Genomic DNA, 21,776 nt, shown 5'->3' on the forward strand with positions numbered 1-21,776 from the left:
CAACAAAAACTTAATTTGAGCCTGAGAGGGTTAAATCAAAGTTACTTCCAGCTGCCATTCGGAGCCAAAACAAGCACAGTTTCATCGCACGTCCTTTAATGAAACAACTGTACCCAAGAACGTGAGGTCCAGCAACACAAACACAACATTAAGTCTATTGCAGCTTAATTTTCAGGGCAGTACATTTAAGGCTGTGGGAATAATGGAGCAGATAATGACACGGGTGACAAATCTGAGTGCAGAGGCTAGTTCTATTTTAATCCACGACTGCCAGTTGGAGGGAGGGAAATTTGGCCTCTCTATCTAAAACTCATTGTGTCCTGGCAGTCAGCTTGAAAAATCACCTTTGGCAGTCACCTTGCTTTAGAGATACCCAGTTAGGTTTTGTTTGGTCAAATCACTGCCAAACAAAGAGCAGCAGAGAGTCACACAGGCAGAGGGAGGAAGGAAGAGGAAATAGGGACATGAAGTGATACAAAAGGGAAGGGACTGCTGGCCTGTAACCTCTGTGGAGCTCCCATCAATGCTCCCAGCAAGGAATAAATGAGATTTTTCACCTTCATTGCTATGACAGTTTGATGAACATGTCAACAAAAAGAAGTGCAGTTAAATTAAATTTCCCCTTGCCACCTATTTTTAATAAAAGAGCGACAGCTTAGACACAAAAACTCTGGGGAGTCAATTAATGTAACGTTAATGCATCGAAGACAAATATCTGTCTCAGCAAAGCAAAAAGGTCAAAAGAACAAAAATACAGTAACATTTTTACAGATATATGTACACCAAAAATAACAGCCCCACCTTTACAGAGTGGTGGAGCATTGGAAAAAGAAAACTTCGCCTATGTCGGTGCAGCTCTAGATTGCCTTCTTTAAAAGTGCAAGATAACTGATAGGGGATTGTGCAGTACAGGTTCTCTTCTAGTTTTAAACCATCAACCTTTCTCTTTATGTACATAGTTTATCTTCTGTAATTCTGGATGCCGTAGGCAGCTTTTCCTACCTGTTTTGCACCAAACAGCAGGCACAGTCAGCAGCTAAACAGCCAGGCATTTCTCTCAGGACATTTCTTAGTGGACACAAAACTAATACCAGTGAATATGGGACTTTCAGTCTGCTCAAAGTGTCAAGGAAAAACATTTTATTGACATGTGTGCCATTACAACTGTATAAAAAATTTGGTGTTGTGTTTACTCTGCTGCCTCCAAGTGGAAAAACATCCACTTCTTACACTGTTGCTGCATTAATCTGAAGAATCACATCTCTAATCAGAAGATTTACTAATTTATATTTATAAGTCACCAATTTCTTGAGTTGTGGAGTGATGGTTATGGCTGTATTTATGAAGGAAAATACAGTCACAACAGTTCTCTCTAAAAAATCCAGTATGATTTTTATGGGTAAAACTCCTCAGCCGTCAGTGACTTGAAATATCACTTTGGCTTAAAACGTTATGCACACAAATTGTTATTTTCCCTTATAGCTAACGGGTTATTAAATGAGATTAGATTTATTTTTAGCTTTTGAATAGTGGCAGTTAAGTCAGACCTGAAAGTGTAGCAAGAAAACAGCATGTTGACATGAAACAGCTGGCCTGGGATTGGCTCAACCCAGGCAAATGCTGACTGTAAGCTACAGGGACATCATTTATTTTGATAATATTAGCAGTAGTCGTTTTATTTGTTCAGTGGGATATATCAAAATTTCTTCTTGTGCAAACATCATTCAAATCGTCTCCATGCACAAGGAATCTACTTTAGTCTTTCTAAACAGTAGTTGAGATGCAAGATCTGTCTGTCTGCTGTTTCATTCGTAAATTAGAATGATGCAACAACTCAATGGTGATGGTGCTACAAAGAAAATCAATATTTAATCACTGTGCATATGTATGAGTTATTGTGTTAGTGTGAGTGTGTGTGTGTGTGTATACTGCATCGTCTACATGTAGTGGGTTTAGGCATTATTCGCAAAGTGATTTAGAGGTAATGGCACCAAAGCCCACGCAGTATTTGCTTAAAAGCACCTGAAAAATGTAGGAAAGGGTCCTCATTTGTAAACCAGACTTTTAGCTTATAGAGGTTGAGCAACCTCATTTCCACAGAGAGCAATGTGTGTTTGTTCTGGCATACCCAATACATAATAAACCCTCCAAGACTGAGCAAAACAGGTTAGGAGAAGGCTTCCATCAAAGGTTTGCCTACTGATAGCTAGAAACTGCCGATTAATGCTGGTGTCAAAGTGTCAGTCTAGGGCTGATTTCCACAGAGTCACCGAGCAATCTAAAATGCTCACTGAAGAAGCGGACAAGAGAGCCGGATGAGGAGCAGGGAGAGGAAGAAAGAGAGCGAGAGAGGAAGAAAGCTAAAGATCGGAAACAATTAGCCTACAGATCTTTTCTCTCAAAGTTCAAAAGCATTGCTGCATAAGTCAAGCTCAATGGCAAATGCAACAATCCATTGCCAAAAAAAAGTAGCTAGAGTCTATTGCTCCAGTAAGGTCTTTTTTCCACAAACATGCGCTCCTCTTCTGTCCCTCTCTGTATTAGAAACAGCAGGGAGCACACAAGAGCTCATCCTACAACAAACAAATGAAAATTACTGCAATTTTCAGGAGGGTGTAAAATGGCATTGCTACTGAGGCGGTTTCAAACAACCTTCTGAAAAATCTGTGTACTACCATGCTGGTGATAGGAGGCATTTTTGTAAACCAAACAAAAAGCTTAGCTGAACTGTTGACCAGGCGATTGGACCTAAAACTGCCAGGCAATACAATATCTCTCTCTCTCTCTCTCTCTCTTTTTTTTCCAACAAAACCTCCAAAAATAAAACAAATAAGAGTTTGGAGAAGTCATATTAAAAATTCTCCCTAAGCACTTTTGATTGACAGAACAATCTAACATAGCCAAAACAGTGTCTCGGTCAACATCTGTAGTCTTCTTCCTTGAGGCGGACGTGTCAAGCCACGGAGAAAGAGCTGGAGAAAACAGAAAGTGAAACAGCATCTGCTCAGTGAAGCCCGCTCAGCTCCTCTTGGCTGAGATTTCTGTAAATCAGGAACAGGGGTTTTGACTCTGCACGCCTGTCGCCGGGCATCAGCATTTAAGTCCAGATTTAATGCTTGAGAAAAGGAGATTCATTTTTACTCACTTTATTGGATGGATTGCCATGGTAACTGTTGGGAGAAGTGATTTCTCTCTGTCTCTATGTGTATCTCTCATTGTTGAAGAGGCTGCATTGTACGCCTATATGGGTGTGCACAGGTCAAAAATCTGCATTACAATGCTCGCCGCGCTGCCTTCTTTACAAATAGATTGCTGGGACGCTTAACGTACATTTTACATGCTCTCACTTTGCTCCGCAGTGGATGTAAACTCCATCCACTTTACCCACACGTCCATCACAAACTTGATAACGTGACGTGATTTGTTACCACATGGATCCGTTTAGTTTAAATACCTCTAATTCATACGCTGAATGCTGTTCTGTGCATTTTAAACATCCTCTACAAGCAACCGACAGGTCCGCACGGCTCAACGGGACCGTTCGGGAACACGTGGTGGCGTTCGATGGCCCTACATAACACTGCAACATTTAACCTTGCAACCCTCAGATCATCTAACAAGGCCCAAGTTATCAGTAGTGGCTTTGCTGACTGGAGTTTTAATCATCTCATATCCATAATGGAGCTGACAGCTCCATCTGCGTGGAATAGAGGGGGGTTGAAGTTGCTAGCAGCACAAACAACAGGAACAATCAGTGAGCATCTGGAGGCTCCACAGCTATAACACCCCCCCTCCACCCGCCTCCGCTCCCTACCCTCAGCTCCTCTATGATGGCCAGAGAGAGCAGGATCAACAGGAGCCTGTTTGCTTACAGTATCCCGAAAAACTCCAATCTAAACAAAGTAAAATGTGTAACATGCACAATGCTGGCATATTGTCTCAATACAAGAAACTACAGATTGCATGTTGGTCATTAACCACAAAGGTTATAATACTGTGAGAAAGCATTTAATTACATAATCATAAAAACCTACGGCTGCAAGCCAATAAAACTTAACAGGTGTTAAACGGATGCCCTGACAGATGACATGCATGAGAATAGTTCAAACTCGGTTAATGAGACAGAAGGCATGCGAAAGCTACTTCCTTCACACAGATTAAGGGCAACATTCACTTCTTTATCTCGGTCTAAACAATTTGAATTTTCACCAGTGCCAGAAAGAACCATCCCTTTTGTTGTCCTGTGCATCCACGCCAACAGCGAGTGGGAGTTAAGACACATAGCCTGTATTCAACAAGTGCAACTCAGTCAAGCTGCGGCAAGCTGTCGTGTACTTTCCCTGTGTCACTACGTAGCTGGTTTTTCTACCAACCCAAACTGGTTGGAGAAATGTCAGAGTAACTGACTGGATCCCACGGCAGGCGTGAGGAAATACAGCTCAAATGTTCATTTCTGGACACTGACATAAATATAGAAAGAAACAATCTTTTGTTGGTAGTTGGATCCAAATGAGCTGCAGTCTCTCAAGAATAATAAGGACTTCCAGAAAATCCAGAAAAGATTTTGACAAAAAAATATGGGAAAAACTTGACAGCAACAGTCAACGGTGCAAACACTACAGAAAACTTTCTGCTGCATAAAAGCTCAGCGCAGTGCAATCCTGTGGCATAGGTGGGATTATTTTCAGGTTTCAGTATATTTCTGTGAATTCTGCAGTCAGGATCAGGACAGTTTCCTTTCGCTTTGTGCTACCAAAATCAATGTTAGAAAAGCACAAAATATGAGCTCTGTTTTCCTCCTTTTTGACTCGAGTCAACACAGGTGTAACTGCCTGTTGCCATGGTAATGGCAGTCTTAGGTTTGATTTAGCCTGGGGTTAAGTTGGAATTTTTTTAAATATCTGAAGACATTTCCGCTAATGACAGAATAAACCTGTTTTTCACAGTGCTGTGGAGCTTGTTTTTCTACATTTTTTTCTATCCTTGTGGTCATACAGGTGCAACATGCGTTCAGAAATTCACCGTCACCTGAAGTATTAATGATTTTATCGGAGCACAGTCAAGCAACAGAATGTAACATTCAGACTACTGTCGGAAAAAAATCTACATTACTTCTATTTTCTTTATTTTTTGATTTAAAAAAAAGGCTTTTTGGATACTTCCTCTATCACTGGCAAATCCTTGTGAATAAGAGAGCAGTCAAAAGTAGCTTCCTCTACTCTCTGCCACTCTCTGCTCTTTGCATTCATGTTTGACAGCGATTACACTCTGAAATGATTACAGTCATGTTACACACACACCATATGGGATGACACCAAGTACATTCACGACTTGCGTTTGTGCGAGCATACAATATTCATGAGTCATGATGTGCATTTATTGCACGGCTGCATGTCTCTACTTGTACTGTGGTCTCATAGTCAGTGAGTGCCTAAGCAGCAAAGATATAGACATTTTCTGAGCTGCTGAGCTATAGCAGCTAAGTGATTTAGTATAAGGAAGTTCATTTTTGATCTGAATATGTATCTAATTATTTTAGGAAACGTGCTACCAGCCCATGCTGTGAGGACCTTTTTGCCTTAGAAAGTCTATAGACTGCATCAACACTATAGATGAAGAGAAGAAGAAGGTACTGAAAGTAAGTGCAAGGATGAATGTACCAAACAAATGAATATTTAATTAGTCAATAACTGGCTCTGTTAAATACATATTTTCTAGACATCTTTTTCAGCTATTTTGCAGCTTCTTAGCAATCATTCAGAGCATTGCAGAAACCATTTTTGTAATTAATCATCCAACTTGAAATAACACTTCTGGCATTTTTAATAATTTTTATTTTTTTATAGAATGTCCGTGACCCTAAATTGTATATATCGATGAAGATGGATGGCTGGCTGGATGGATGGCTGGATGGCAGAACCCCAGAATCCAGAATGCATGCTATGAGCTAACTGTCATTCTCCATCGATACTTTAAGAATGCAGTTACTTTTGAGTTCCCTTGGTGCTGCACAGTGGAAAACGTGGCCCTCTCCCAATTTTTTTTGAGAAGAGCTGCCATCAAACTCAAAATGAGCTAATATTTTTTCTTCAATAAATAAAGGGCAGATTTTCTCAATTTAAACCTTAATTATTTTTCCATTTTACACGGCATCCCAACATTTTTCAGAATTGGGGTTATACATGCTTATTGATACTGTGAATATAGGAAACAATCAAGCACAGGAGAATTACAACACTAATTAAAAATGTTTAGTTTAGAATAACTTGGTTAGTAAATAGCATAAGTTGTTTAAATCCTCATAACATCGAAACTAATAGTCTCTTAGGTTCTTCTCATACTGGCTGCAGATGACTTGACCATGTTTTGAATGTGAACTGAAATGTGGCGGCACTTCCATGTACATGAAAATATTGTATCATTCACCTGAAATAACTGCCACAGTTAACTTAGCAGAGTGAGTGAAAGCTTGGAGGATGGCAAGGCACAACCATGGAGCGAAAAGTACATTCAGCAGATACCAGCTGGGTGCCAAATGCGCTTGAACTCTCTGCATGCATGCATGATGCATGCACAGTCTTTTGCACTGGTTATGCATTTTTCAGAGCAATGCATCTACATTGCATGTATGTGCACCAGCTTCTCTCCTACTCACTACTAACCTTAAATGGACTTCGACACAGCTCTGTTTAAGCACTGACATTTGGGTTGGTCTTGTATGAAAAATAACTTTCAGCTAGGGCTGTGCGATATGACCAAAATCTCATATCCCGATATAAGAATTCTATCGTCCCGATAACGATATAAATCACAAAAATGTAACATTTTCTGTAAATTCTGTGAATCTCGGGCAGCTCGTCTTGCGGGAAGTGTTTCCAGCTGGGCGTCGTGTAGCTGGAGTCTAGTGTTTTAACCGATGCATGAAACTATACATTTTTAGACATAAGTTGTAACAGCCGCCGTTTTCTTTGTGAGTATTTATTACACGGCGTGCTGCGGGGAAAAACCTGTTCGAACGTTTGAGTCTAAGGTTTATTTTTTAGCACCTGACGGCTCTTTTTTACTTCTCATCCATAAATAATCTGCTCTTTCACGTGATTCAGTTTATTTTGAAAAGTCTCAACAGGATCTTGAGCTTTATTGTGAAAGGTTTATGTGGAACATAAACAAGCGGACACGCGATGGTGTTACTGTCGTTGTTGCTAACCACAACGCATAAAAACAGGCTCTTGTAGTAGTAGCGTGGTTATATAAAATATAAGAGAAAGAGAGAACTTAATTAATTAATAATTAATTAATGAAATTAATATAGCCACTACAGTGACCATCAAAATGATGAAAAAATATTGCCGTAAACAGTTTATTTTGTGACACCACGAAACAAACGATAGCGTAAAATGAAATGATAGACGTTTTTATATCGTCATCCGATATATATCGTTATATCGAACAGCCCTACTTTCAGCAGTTATTTTGTGACAAAGCAGCCTTTTGTCTTAGGCACTGACAGATTAGATGCTGTTGTTAGCATTGCTGTCAGATAATGTCAACTCATTTGCCTGTTAAAGTAAAAAAACATTGCGTGCAGTGGGCAGGTTAGACACAGTAGACATCCGGAAGTGCAGTCATAGATCTTAACCTTCTGTGAAAGGATTTCCCATGAGGGATAGTGGTAAGAGAGAAGGAGAAACCTAGATAAATTAAAATAAATTTTATTAACACTTTGCCCACTTTAACAGAATCAGTTTAAGTTTGCAAGTGAGAGGTTATCCCACTGCAAGTTTCATCAATCATGACTAAGAAATTTTGTATGCATCCACTAAGACAATTCAGAGATATGAGAGTAAGAGACAGGCATACAGTGAAGCGCCTCTGCATCTGCAATACTTTCAATTCATCAGCAATCCAATGCTGCACTGCTCGTGTGGTAATTACATCTTGCCTTGGGGCTAATATGAGGCAGAGGGTTAACGTGTTGTGAAGGCAGAGGGAAAATTTTCTGCTGCGATTACACACCCACTCTTCGCTCTGAAACATGATTCTCTTCATCTGCTCTGATCAGACACAATGTGCTTATTGATACAATAATATTCAACCAGTTGGAGGGAGAAAAAGTCTCAACTCTCCTTTCTTATCAGCTCTCAGTTAGCTGTGGTGACTGATTTCCTCCAGGATACAAGCCATCATCTGAATCACAGGTGGTCTCACACTTACCTCCCAATCAAGAGAAAATGAAGAGATCACAACAACACTGACAAGATAATTATGTCCTGCCATTTCATTTTGCATGTGCTATATACAGTTCAATCACAGTGCAACTTATATGTATGCCACTAACACTCAAGGCTGTTTTGGGAGGCATCGTTGTTCCAGTATAGAGCTTGAACAGCACCGAGTAACAGCAAATAGTTCAAAGTGTTCATTATCTGAATACTCCCACTGCAGGATGAACTTTTCTTGATTCCTCTAACATTTATCATTGAAACTGAGTAAGTCCTTCCTTATCTTTGCATACTTTTATGACATTTTTGCTACTGCACTAAATGGGAAAACTTAATTTACCACAGTTATTGTTCCTAAGTTGTTAAAACATAACTTACATAGGTCATTTTAATTAAAAAAACATGTTCCTCATAGACATAATGACATACTAAATCTAATAAGCCCGGCAGGAGAGGATTGTGTTTCCACATTACAGAAGAACTGCCCATAAGAATCCTTGCCCATAAAATGCCCACCACCGGTATTTCAGACCTGAGGGCTACAATATAGTCGAGGGCATAGTCTGTCAGTATCAGCGCCTACATCTCTAAGCTGCAATATTATAGTCATGAATCAGCAGATCATCAGATGTACAGTGAAAAGGTGATTATAGAGGCTTATAATCAAACAAACAACAACCTTTATTTGTCACATACACAATTAAACAGGGTACAACATGTAGTGAAATTCTTGCGTCCGAGCTGCGGACAGGCTGCAGACATAGCCGCGCCATTCCAGGGCTTGGTTTTAAGCATGGGGGGTCTAGCCAGGACCGTTACTGGCTAGACCAGTAAGGGTGGTAAATGTGTGATAGTCACACATTTAACCCCTTTTCAATGTAAAAGCAAAGCTGTATATTTCAGATTCATTTGATTTTCAGTTTGTCAGAGAGTGGCCAATTATCCATAGATCCATTGGGGCTTAAACAGATTATGAATTTGTTAGAAAATGTCATTAACATACGTTTCATTCCTATAGAACCTGTTTTACGTGTATATATACCTGTAAACACAACTGTGGAAAACTTGTCATATCACAAAATAAAGCTCTGCAGAGAAAAGCCAATTCATAATTTATTTATAATGTTTTCAGAGCTGATTTAACAAATGTGTTACCTTTATCCGCTTAAGGTTCCCATGAGAAATGTTTTATTAAAAAGACAACCTGCAAAGGAAAATCTAAGTAGCATGTTTGGACACTGCTGACTTGAAGAATTACATTCACAGCACTCTATGTTTGTCTGTTTAACAGTTACTGAGAGAAAAAAAAAACATATCTATATATATATATCTTATATCTCTTACCTGGTGTGTCCCCTGGTGGGTCTAGCTTTGGTGGTTTGACAGACTCCGTGTTGCTCATAGAGGACTTGGTGGTGCTCTTGGACTCTGTTGTGGTCACCACAGTGAACGTCCTTTGGGAGAGCCTGGTTGTAGTGCTAGTGGTTGTGGCCACTGTAGTAGTTGCAGCCCTGGTGGACGTTAAGTTTGGCTCCATTTTGCCATCCTCATCTATGCTATCAGTCCCCGTGGGTCCCCAGTCAATAAATCCAGCCACTGTTGTAGTCCGGCCCTCCTGAGACTTGTCATAGCTGTCCCATTTGAGCTGCCTCCTGGTTCTAATTAACAACCTCCCGCTTGATAAAGCAACTGGAGCTTTTGCTATTACAGCCAAAGGATCGCCCGTCTCTTTTTGAGAGTATCTCAGCCGGCAATTCTTGCACGCTGCTTGTCCTTTGTGTGCTGGCTTCCAATGCTTTTGACCTTTAACTTTTGGCACTATTCCTGCCCTGCTGTCTTGGGGCGGAGGAACAGGGCTGAGGAGCCGGTGGGCTAACGGGCTCACTGTTCTCCAGTGAAGCATGTTAGGCTTATCCCAGAGGGGCTGCAAGCGAGGCCGTGAGCGAGGCACCGGTTTAGGCGTGAGTTTGATCCCCAGACCTTGACTGAGAGGGCTGCACACAGAGAAGTCCAAGGTAAGGTGAGTCATGGCTAGCAGGATCCACACCCGATGCCCCACACAGCTGCCTGGCTTCAAAGCAGACGGACTGCAAAGAGAGAGTAAATGAGAGGCACCGTTTTAGATTTAGCACTAAATGTTAAAAACATACAAATCAAATTTTCTCCGTCTCCCATCCTACCAAGTTTTAGCTCTTTTGTCAAGATGCACAGCAGTAATTATCCCCTATTTACACACTTAGCAAAGCTCAACTCCAAGTTCTGGAAAACACACCCAATTACACTACGATAATAATTAGCCTCGCAAAGTGATTCTTCAATAACAACATAAAGGTCAGACGCAGGGTAAACGTTGCAGAACATGGGAAAGATTCTGGAGTTGCTCTTTTCACTCTCAACTGTAACAAGCAGGGAGGGCGAAGCTGCAGATTCACATCAACCCAGTGATGATAACAACAACACACAAGGTCAGTCCTCGTTTAACTGATCATCATCACTTTCAGCATTATCTCCTCCAAAACACAAAGTCATCTGAGTCCCAAAAGGGAAATCTGGTCGTGCAGAGAAACATCTAAGGAGGTTTAGTGTAACAATAATGGGAATGCACAAGTGAGCTTCACATATAACAGGTCTGTTTCGGTGTGTACATGCTGTTATTTTCAGTCGTAGATTCCTTCGCTTCTCTCTGCTGCTTAGGGCACTGTGAACTCCCGCTGGGTCCTGCCTTAATATGCGCCACTGTGCACTTTGACTCGCAGGTGTCTCCGTAGTTTGCGGCTGGATTATAAAATCGAATCACTGAAGTTTGATGTTGTATTTTAGCTTTGTTGAGGTTGAGTACTGCTTACAATATGATATCTAGTGATATTAACTTTTACTTACCTTGCCCTCTTATACAGAACAGTGAATTACTATGTCTGTGTCTTTTTACATGCTTTATTGTCTTTTCAAGACTTAAACGTTATTGCATTTTAGTTATATAATTTACCTTATTTTACTTGCTTTCTGTAAAACGTCCGTGAGAATATGTTAATGTTTTCACTGACTGTTGATGCCGATAACGCATCTGGAAAAAATTACGTGAGGAATCAAGTTATGCTAGCTTTGGGGAGAAGTTAGCAGGTTACTTCCTAGTGCAGCAGCTCAATGCCCGGTAAACTCAAAAACCTACTTCTAGTCAGAGAGAAGAGGAGCTGGACCAGACAGTTTAATACAAGGCAGCTTTTCTTTATCATTTGTTGTCAGAATGAACAGTGATCGCCTATAAGGCGAGGTGTCATGGCAGTCTTTTCATGACAACAAAAAACGAAGAGCCTTATTGTTTCACATTTGTGAACACTGCGGAAAAAGCCACGGTGACAAACTTGGGTGAAGTTAAATGAAGAAGTTATGAACAAGGGCGCAAATTAAAATAAAAGTGTGGATCACGGTGCAATATTTTAAGATGAGGCATGATGACTATGTTGCAGAAAGCTTCACTTATATCACATGTGCGTACATTTTTTTCATATTTTATGATGTCCAAAAATATATTTTGTCCCTAAGTAAACTTCACCTCTAGACAACATTAACTGCATGGCAAGGTGACAGACAAGCTGGCTGTTCAGGCTTGCACCCCATAGCAGACTGATTCTACAGACAACCTTCAGGAGCCCCTGGGACAAAGCTACACATTGAATCCTAAGGGAGGAACCTCATTATGGGCAGCTTTCATCTCTGCTGTCCTTGGCCAATTTAAACCCATACGGAGGACTTTTGTGGTAATGATGGGTGGGAAAGTTTGAACGGGTCTGTCAACAGTCAGAAGCAACATTAGACATCTTTTGATCATATAATCATAAAGTCTCTATCATGTTTCTATTACAGTTGTCCAAATAATCAACACTCAGCTACTAATCGATACAAAAACTACTACCGGATTAGATACTCATTTGCAACAGTCTCAATACAGACAGTACCATCTTTGCCTCCTCCAGTTGACACACAACTTTACCTTAAGCCATTTAACTATTATGCGACAGCCACATTAGCCATGGGTTATTATTCAATTCAGTTCAATGTAATTCAATTTTATTTATATAGCACCAAATCACAACAACAGTAAGGTAATAATACATACAGAGAAAACCCCAACAATCATATGACCCCCCTATGAGGAAGCACTTTGGTGACAGTGGGAAGGAAAAACTCCCTTTTAAGAGGAAGAAACCTCCAGCAGAACCAGGCTCAGGGAGGGGCGGCCATCTGCTGCGACCGGTTGGGGTGAGAGAAGATGTGTTTATAGGATAAAAGACATGCTGTGGAAGAGAGCGAGAGAGCAATAACAAGTATGATTCAATGCAGAGAGGTCTATTAACACATGTTGAGTGAGAAAGGTGACTGAAAATGAAATACTCAGTGCATCACAGGAATCCCCCTGCAGCCTACACTTATTGCAGCATAACTAAAGGAGGATTCAGGGTCACCTGATCCAGCCCCAACTATATGCTTTAGCAAAAAGGAAAGTTTTAAGCCTAATCTTAACAGTAGAGATAGTGTCTGTCTCCTGAATCCAAAACCATTATCAAAACAGTGTCTAGCTAAATCCAATAATAACAAAGTGACATTAATGTGGGAGCTAGGCAGTGCTTGTTGAATAGGATAACACAGTTATTTATACTTTAAGTGTTAAGGTTCCCTTTAAGTCCCAGATCAAAGCAGAGAAAAGTCTACTAACAGCGTGACAGAAACAGTGGCAGCCTACCTCATCAACTGCATTTGATAAGCAATGAAAATAGGGTGCTAAGTCACCAGCAGAAAAAAAGAATGAACTGGGATGTAGATAAATACATTTGCACATAACAATATTGTTTTAATCTATTTCTGCCTAACTCTTAATTTTCTACCCACTGATGGAAAATGGTATTGAGTATTTTCTTGGCTATCAGTGTCGAGTGTAAAGTTCTAGTATCATGATGACCCTACTAACTATACTACAGTGACATTTGATGAGACAAACTAAACTTTTTAAGGTTGTATCTACAATTGCTTTGATCATAAACAATGCTTCTTACAAGCACATGTACACAAATAGGACAAAATAAGTACAGCGTGCCAAGAGCCTTGCTAAATCATTTCTACTCACTAAGAATACCAATTTTTAAAAACAAATTAAATGTATATTTCACAGGCGACGGTACATATGTCAGTCCCCATTCATTTAATCTCCGCCTGACCCTCTGCATAGATTGTTGCCTCGAATGTAAAAAACAAGAAGAGAAAATGTATTTTTTGGATTTGAGCTATAAACAAGGTTCAAAGCGCTTCAGTGGCATAAAAACATATTAAAAGATAAAACTGTTGCTGCCTGGCAGTAATATTATAACACTGCTTGTCACTTGAGGTGAGCTTCATACTTTTTGAACTTGTTCAATTATAATTCAAAGGTAATCCAGCATGCTAACTAGAGACCTTTACAATTATTATGTAGACAGGCTGCCCATGAAGAGTGACAACAGGCTTTTATTATCACCAGTGTTCCATTTTTAAGGTGTGAGAGACCAGCCGACCACTAACTGATAAATAATTTAGAATGACATCTTAATTGAGCTGTAAATGGTGACTGATGTGGTCAGGAAAGAGCTGTGACAAGGTCATTTGATTTTTGACAGTTAAAAATATGGATAATAATTTGTCTTGTGAGTGTTTTGGCCTTGACCTCAGACTGAGATCTTGGCACCTGCTCAACCTGCACACTTCAGGTGAGTAAATTTTAACACTCCAATCCAAATTATGGCAATACTTGATAAGGAAAATGGCTGTCGGGAATGTTATTATTTTACAGCAGGGAAAAATGAAGTGTAAACATTTTTTGACCATGTTTGTTTGCTGTACTTCAAACATGATCAGAACAATGTAAGCAAAAATAACCCTGAGGAGAGATGCCTACAAAAGGCAGCAGAGAGGACTTTTATGATCTCAGTCATGCAAGTCTCTGATATGATTGAGTAAGATGGAAGTGTTGTTCTTTTTTGCCAGCGGTACATAAGTGAATAACAACCACAGACAACAAATACTGAGCTCATGCTGGGTATTGAACTTCATTCATTAGGGAGTGGTAGGTAACTTTTGTATGTTATTCATTGTCAACTGAACATTGAGAGCACAGATGCAAACATTATTCCTAAAATAAAAGGAACTTGTGCCTGCACCATCTTTAGTATCACAGCTGTGGCTCAGGAGCTAGAGCGGGTCATCTGCTAATCATTAGGCTAGCAGTTCGATCCTTAGCTCCTCCAGCCTGCATGTTGAAGTATTCTTGGATAAGATACTAAACCCCGAGTTGTCCAGTAGGTTCACTTAATCATTCTTAATTACTTTGAAAAAAGAGGAGAGCATTATGTACTAATGGACCAAAATGCTTTGAACCATAAGGAGGAGCACCTATAAGAAGTCAACTATAAGCTGATTAACTTCATTGTGGACTTCAAGGTTTATGTTTTATTAGCCTATTTTGACTAAACTGTCTGATCAATATTAAGAAGCAAAACCATAACTACTTTTTAAAAAAGTCATGGCCAGTGTTTTATATAAAGTAGCTATAATGAGAGATCTTTAAAAAATACTGTTATTACTGCTCTAAAATTGATCTAAAATTAAGCAGTGTTCATAAACTTGATTCACTAACATGCTGATGTATTTTCACTTGCCTTTCATTCACATACCTTCTACACCGTGAAGCAATGTGTTGATATTGGTGTTGAATTAGACAGAAAAGGAAAAAAAAGTTACAGCAAGAACAACACATGCTACAGATAAATTTCCTTCAACTGATGTTTTCTAAGAACAGCACTTGCATAATTTCAGAATTGCTAATACTCTTTGACATCCTGCATAGTGAAAATATAATCTACAAGTATACCGCACAGATGGCAGAATAATTGCAGTTTTCACAGCATGAACATACCAGATTGCTTTCTGGTTGGATTGTGTGTCTGGTGTCCTATTTTATGAGCACATGCTCTATCATACTGTCAATGCTAACTTCAGAATATAGGTAAGCCTTGCCAATATGGCAGGAAATCCCTTTAGTAGAGCTTGTGACATCTAATGACTCTCTAATGAGTTTCTCGGGCCCCTTCTTACATGCAGCCTTTGCACAAGGAGTATCTCATGCACATGTTTACTGGAGACTTGGTGAAGTTAACCGAAATCCAATTTAAATGCATTATTCAGGCATCATTCAGTGACCCTACAGGATACTTTTTCATCCTGAATCTTAGTATGCCAGGCCCATTTTTGAACCCAGACATACAGGGAATGAAATTGCTTTGTGAAGTTACGGACCAATCCATTAATTAGCATGTCTGCTGGCCTGGAGGACTCAGGTTTGAAGGTCAGCGAAAGACTTGCTGGAATGATGATTTTAACCAAGACTTGACAGACAGCAGATGAAAGAGGTACCTTGGGCTTCTGTTCGCAGACATATCAGGCAAAACAAAATTGTTGTGCATAGCACGTAGACACATTCCAGGAGTTTCTACCATTATATTACACATAAAGCACAATATGTTTTGTAAACAACATATTTGCTGCTATCCTTCACTGCTTCTTGTACCTTATTAATCCAGCAACCGTGGTTCTTGCTATATGTGTGGACTCTAATTACACTAAAATGCAAGAAATGGAAGGAACGTGTGTGTGTGTGTGTGTGTGCGTGTGCGTGTGTTTCAAGCCTCTGTCATCCTTAACCAAACTCAAGTGATGTAGGATTTCAACAGAAACTCGGTGATGTAACAGTGTATGTAAGATGTGATATTTTGGAGCAATATATTTAGATTACCAAATATGAAAAAGCGCTGGAGGAAGGTTCACCAAGCTTGACTTCTCACTCTGCTCGTTGCCAGTTTAAGCCGTACTATATTCAGTAAATCTACTTCCAACTTATTCTGCAGCTTTTTACAAATGCCACAGTGGGGGGTGGTGTGTGTGTGTGTGTGTGTGTGTGAGTGAGAGAGGCACGGGGGGATTACTCTTTGACAGGCACACCAAATTAAACACATGATCTATAAGCACAAAATCACAGTCAGCCACAAATATATTATTAGTAAACCATACATAAGCTTCCAATGTGCAAATGCCAAAAAGGTCATCCGAAATCTAACAACAAATGTCAAAGTGAAGACTTTGCCAGCAGAATTTCAGCACACAGCGTGGCTGTCTCACTAACACTGGAACTAAAATGAATTTTTCGTTATTCTTTTCAGATTTTCTGTCACTTTCTTCTTCAAAAGCCAATGCAGTGCTGTTGCGCAAAACAGGAAAACATTACAGAGAGTAATCCATCGCGTACGGCACTTAATACCATTTACCTGTCCTTGAAACTGGAAACCTCGCTTAACCAACATAATACCATCAAAAGACCAAAATGAATGAAGAGTAGCCTTTGAAGTCTGTGAAAAAGATTCATGGCATAATCCTGAATCAAATGCTTGAGCAAAGGGTGTGAGCGGTTAATAAAAAAAGGCCATTCATACGGGCCATTATGCCTCGCCGACACAGCGTCTGCATCCTATATGTCAGATTGTTGACATGAAAACTGTGGTGTGTGCTTGACCACTGGTTTTTCAGCCTATTGTTTTTTACTCTTTCATGGTCTGTGAACTCAGGCAGAGCAGCGCTTGCGGATTCTTGCTTTCAGCAGCACAGAGACTATGGCACTCTAAATTAAGTAATTACATTTCCTTTCCTCTTATACAATCATATGTTATGTGGGCTTAGCTGAAGCATCATATAGAGATGCTTAAGCAGGTCTGTGTTAAACTGAATTTATGCAAATGTTAGATTTATCATGCTGTTTAAAATTCTGTTACACTCTCTGCACCAGTAGTCTGCATTACCAACACTGAAAATGCTTCAAAGATCATGAATTGGTGTAGTATATGTACCGTATATATGTATATACAGTGGCTTGCAAAAGTATTCGGCCCCCTTGAACTTTCCCACATTTTGTCACATTACAGTCACAAACATGAATCAATTTTATTGGAATTCCACGTGAAAGACCAACACAAAGTGGTGCACACGTGAGAAGTGGAACGAAAATCATACATGATTCCAAACATTTTTTACAAATAAATAACTGCAAAGTGGGGTGTGCGTAATTATTCAGCCCTCTGAGTCAATACTTTGTAGAACCACCTTTTGCTGCAATTCCAGCTGCCAGTCTTTTAGGATATGTCTCTACCAGCTTTGCACATCTAGAGACTGAAATCCTTGCCCCTTCTTCTTTGCAAAACAGCTCCAGCTCAGTCAGATTAGATGGACAGCGTTCGTGAACAGCAGTTTTCAGATCTTGCCACAGATTCTCGATTGGATTTAGATCTGGACTTTGACTGGGCCATTCTAACACATGGATATGTTTTGTTTTAAACCATCCATTGTTGCCCTGGCTTTATGTTTAGGGTCGTTGTCCTGCTGGAAGGTGAACCTCCGCCCCAGTCTCAAGTCTTTTGCAGACTCCAAGAGGTTTTCTTCCAAGATTGCCCTGTATTTGGCTCCATCCATCTTCCCATCAACTCTGACCAGCTTCCCTGTCCCTGCTGAAGATAAGCACCCCCAGAGCCATGATGCTGCCACCACCATATTTGACAGTGGGGATGGTGTGTTCAGAGTGATGTGCAGTGTTGGTTTTCTGCCACACGTAGCGTTTTGCATTTTGGCCAAAAAGTTCCATTTTGGTCTCATCTGACCAGAGCACCTTCTTCCACATGTTTGCCTTGTCCCCCACATGGCTTGTGGCAAACTGCAAACGGGACTTCTTATGGTTTTCTGTTACCAATGGCTTTCTTCTTGCCACTCTTCCATAAAGGCCAACTTTGTGCAGTGCACGACTAATAGCTGTCCTATGGACAGATTCCCCCACCTGAGCTGTAGATCTCTGCAGCTCGTCCAGAGTCACCATGGGCCTCTTGGCTGCATTTCTGATCAGCGCTCTCCTTGTTCGGCCTGTGAGTTTAGGTGGACGGCCTTGTCTTGGTAGGTTTACAGTTGTGCCATACTCCTTCCATTTCTGAATGATCGCTTGAACAGTGCTCCGTGGGATGTTCAAGGCTTGGGAAATCTTTTTGTAGCCTAAGCCTGCTTTCAATTTCTCAATAACTTTATCCCTGACCTGTCTGGTGTGTTCTTTGGACTTCATGGTGTTGTTGCTCCCAATATTCTCTTAGACAACCTCTGAGGCCGTCACAGAGCAGCTGTATTTGTACTGACATTAGATTACACACAGGTGCACTCTATTTAGTCATTAGCACTCATCAGTCAATGTCTATGGGCAACTGACTGCAATCAGACCAAAGGGGGCTGAATAATTACACACACCCCACTTTGCAGTTATTTATTTGTGAAAAATGTTTGGAATCACGTATGATTTTCGTTCCACTTCTCACGTTTTGTATTGGTCTTTCACGTGGAATTCCAATAAAATTGATTCATGTTTGTGGCTGTAATGTGACAAAATGTGGAAAAGTTCAAGGGGGCCGAATACTTTTGCAAGCCACTGTATATATTAAAAACACTATAATTTTATTTTACCCACAGTCTGAATTCTCTGAGTGTCAGCTAGCTTAAATCTTTGGTTTATAAGCATCTCAGTCCAAAGTCACACTTTCAAATTCCTTCAATGGTCAAACAAAATAAAAAAAAAAACGAAATATATTTAATTCGCACAAACTCACAGGCTTATTTCAAACATCAGGTTAGTTGCATATTTTGTTTTTTCTGTCGACTCACTTGAATTGAGACCCTAGACTACCATGACCTGGATGAATGAGAACCTACACAGGCACTAATAACCAACTCAGCTGATAAAAACAGTATAAACTGGGTGGAAAGCAAATCTGAAAGCTTAATAATTGAACTGGTACATTATTAAAATTTTAATAGACGTGTGCACATAATGAGGTCAATAAATACATAAATGATGGGAGGAGCTTGCATTTTTAGAGGGTTTTTTTATAACATTAAACTGTAAGTCAGTCTGTGCATCATCATTATCTTCTTCATATTTGCAGTATTATTTTGTCAAATTCTTTTAAGGATTTCAATGCAATGCCATATTTGCTGTATTAAATATGTCAAATGACCACAATCTAAATAAATAATCTAATCGTGACAGTCAGCATCGTGACAGTCAGCATCGTGACGGTTTTTGGGCCGGTTACAACCACCATTTTATCTGAGTGAAGAGGAAACTCATCACATCCTTACGGCTTGCAACATGTCAAGCATCTTGAAAAAGGAGAGCAGTGCCCGGTGCCTGATGATTCCGCTCTTTCCCTAGAAAAGATCAAAGTAGTTGAGTGCTGTGTAGGCTATTATGCGCAGCAATTCTGCAAACCATTTGCCAGTGGGACACGGATAAGCAAAGAAACAAAGGGCAGGAAACAGCATCTGTGAATGAGGCCAACTTTAAAGGCTCTTCTGAAGCCTTTTTATAATGCTTCACAGAGCCTCGATGTTTTAGTAATCAGAAGAAGTCAAGCTTAACAGAGAGTGATAAAACAGTTAAGAATACATTAAAGTGATACTACACACAGACTATTTTAAAAAGTCTAAATTTAGAGGAAAATTTCTTCCTTATAGTGTACTTAAAGTATCGTCATGAGAGTACAAGGGCCTAGTAAAGGATTATCTGACTCTTTGAACTCATCTTTTTCACCCTGTTAGACCCAGTAAAACAAAACTATTATCTCTGAAGCTAATCAGATATTGCACCTAATTGTCTCTGCGCACTATCTCTGGCCCATTTCTTGGTTCATCATCACACTGTGATCACTTGTGCGAAGTAGGTCTTAATTAGAACTTGTTGGGAGTTTGCAGATCTGAGGCCTCAGCAGATGGGCTTCCCACCTGAGGGAGGTGAAAAAGGCATGCCTTCTTCAATCCCTTCAACCTAGATCCCCAGGCTGCCATCCATAGAAATTTGATCAGCATGGTCTTGACAGCCCTGCCACTGAGTACACCTAATTTTCTTGGCTGGCCATTGAAAGGTGCCTTATTGAAGGTGACTCCACCTCTGCTGAAAATCTGGGTGGAATGGCAGACACTATATGCCAGACAAGATTTAGACTGAACCAGTGGTTTCCTTTCCTTTTTTATAACCTCTCAGTGGGGCTTTGCATGCCCCAGGAAAAGTGCTCCAATTCAGCCTTTTGTGAACAATCTCAAGAGTACAAAAACTAACTGGTGTTATACAGGGTAGCACGAGCAATTTATAGAGTATTTACACGTTGAACTATGGTATTCATGTGTCTCCCACACACTTCTAAAAACAGCACCTGTAAATACACACACACACACACACACACACACACACACATATATATATATATATATATATATATATATAAATATATATATATATATATATATACACACACACACTGGGGAAAAGGTTCACCAGCTACAGTTCAGAAAGTTTCACAATGCAGTGGGTGGTTTTCCCTGGTTGGACCAAGCAGGCGCAGCAAGAGGTTAAAATGAGACTATGAGCATAAACTGGAGGACAACATCTCAGCATCATACTTGTTTTTAACTAACTTCACTTTTCTTTTTTCATATTGTTCCCCAAGACAGAACCCTTTGGCTGGGCAGAGGGAGTCGGGGTAGTGGTGGAGGTTGTGTGTGCCTTTTTTTATTGGTTTCTTTAAAAAAAACATAATAATAATGTTTGTAGAGAGCAGAAGCTGTAACAGAAAATCAATAAAGTATTCCTAATATCGCTGAATAAGGTATTCAATACCATCAGCTCAAGGATTTTAGGGAGATTTTATTGCACTTAAGGTTGTGGTCATCTTCAGTAATCTCAAATTAGCAGAGTCCTACATACAGCTACAGTGAAACATGTAAACACTGCACATAAATTTAGTAATAACATACAATAAGATATATTTTCAATCTTGTTAAGTCAGCAGCCTCCTCTGCTGACTTTCCCGACCACTGTATCTTGGTCAAAGACTGATTTTTGTACTTTTATTGTGCTTTCTGGTCTCCTGGGCCTCATTTTGATTACTCCCACCTGCCATTATCGAGACAACTGAAAGTAGATACAGTTGCAGGTAGTTAAATCTCAATCTGTGTGCTCTTCTTGAACATTGTCCCTTAGATGCCTCAGCATGGTACAGTAGAACTACACACTGGCAGTTTGACCCTTGGGGACAAATATGATAGTAAAGTATCTGATGAGTACTAAAGTTGAGCTGTACATAAACACCCAACTATTATCACTTCGAGGATACGCCACACCTTCAAGTTTTCAGTTTGTAACAGAATTTCGTATTTGATAGTATTTATCAAGATGATATCCATCTGTTTTCTTCCATGAACCTGAGTGGTGTGGCTGGAGCCTATCCCAGTTGTCATAGGGTACATCCTGAACAGGTCACCGATCTACTGCAGCGCTATCATAAAGCCAATCACACACCTTCACATCATTCCAGCTAAGAATCATCAATTAATGTAACATGCATGTTTTGGGAGGAAGCCAGAGTACCCAGAGTGAAGCCAAGTAGAGAACAT

At 40.0% G+C, this 21,776-nt stretch overlaps 1 protein-coding gene across 1 annotated transcript in view; it reads right to left on the bottom strand.

The window, feature by feature from the left end:
* ajap1 (adherens junctions associated protein 1) overlaps window positions 1–21,776 on the bottom strand; it is a 51,678-nt gene that overhangs the window by 12,099 nt on the left and 17,803 nt on the right. The window contains exon 3 of the mRNA XM_084916237.1: window positions 9,567–10,309. Within this exon, the coding sequence (XP_084772363.1) occupies window positions 9,567–10,309 (743 nt within the window). The remainder of the gene's footprint in view (window positions 1–9,566; window positions 10,310–21,776) is intronic.

This window comes from Perissodus microlepis, chromosome 20 (assembly GCF_051167445.1).
Source record: "Perissodus microlepis isolate ML-2025 ecotype Zambia chromosome 20, ASM5116744v1, whole genome shotgun sequence".
NCBI lineage: Eukaryota > Metazoa > Chordata > Actinopteri > Cichliformes > Cichlidae > Perissodus > Perissodus microlepis.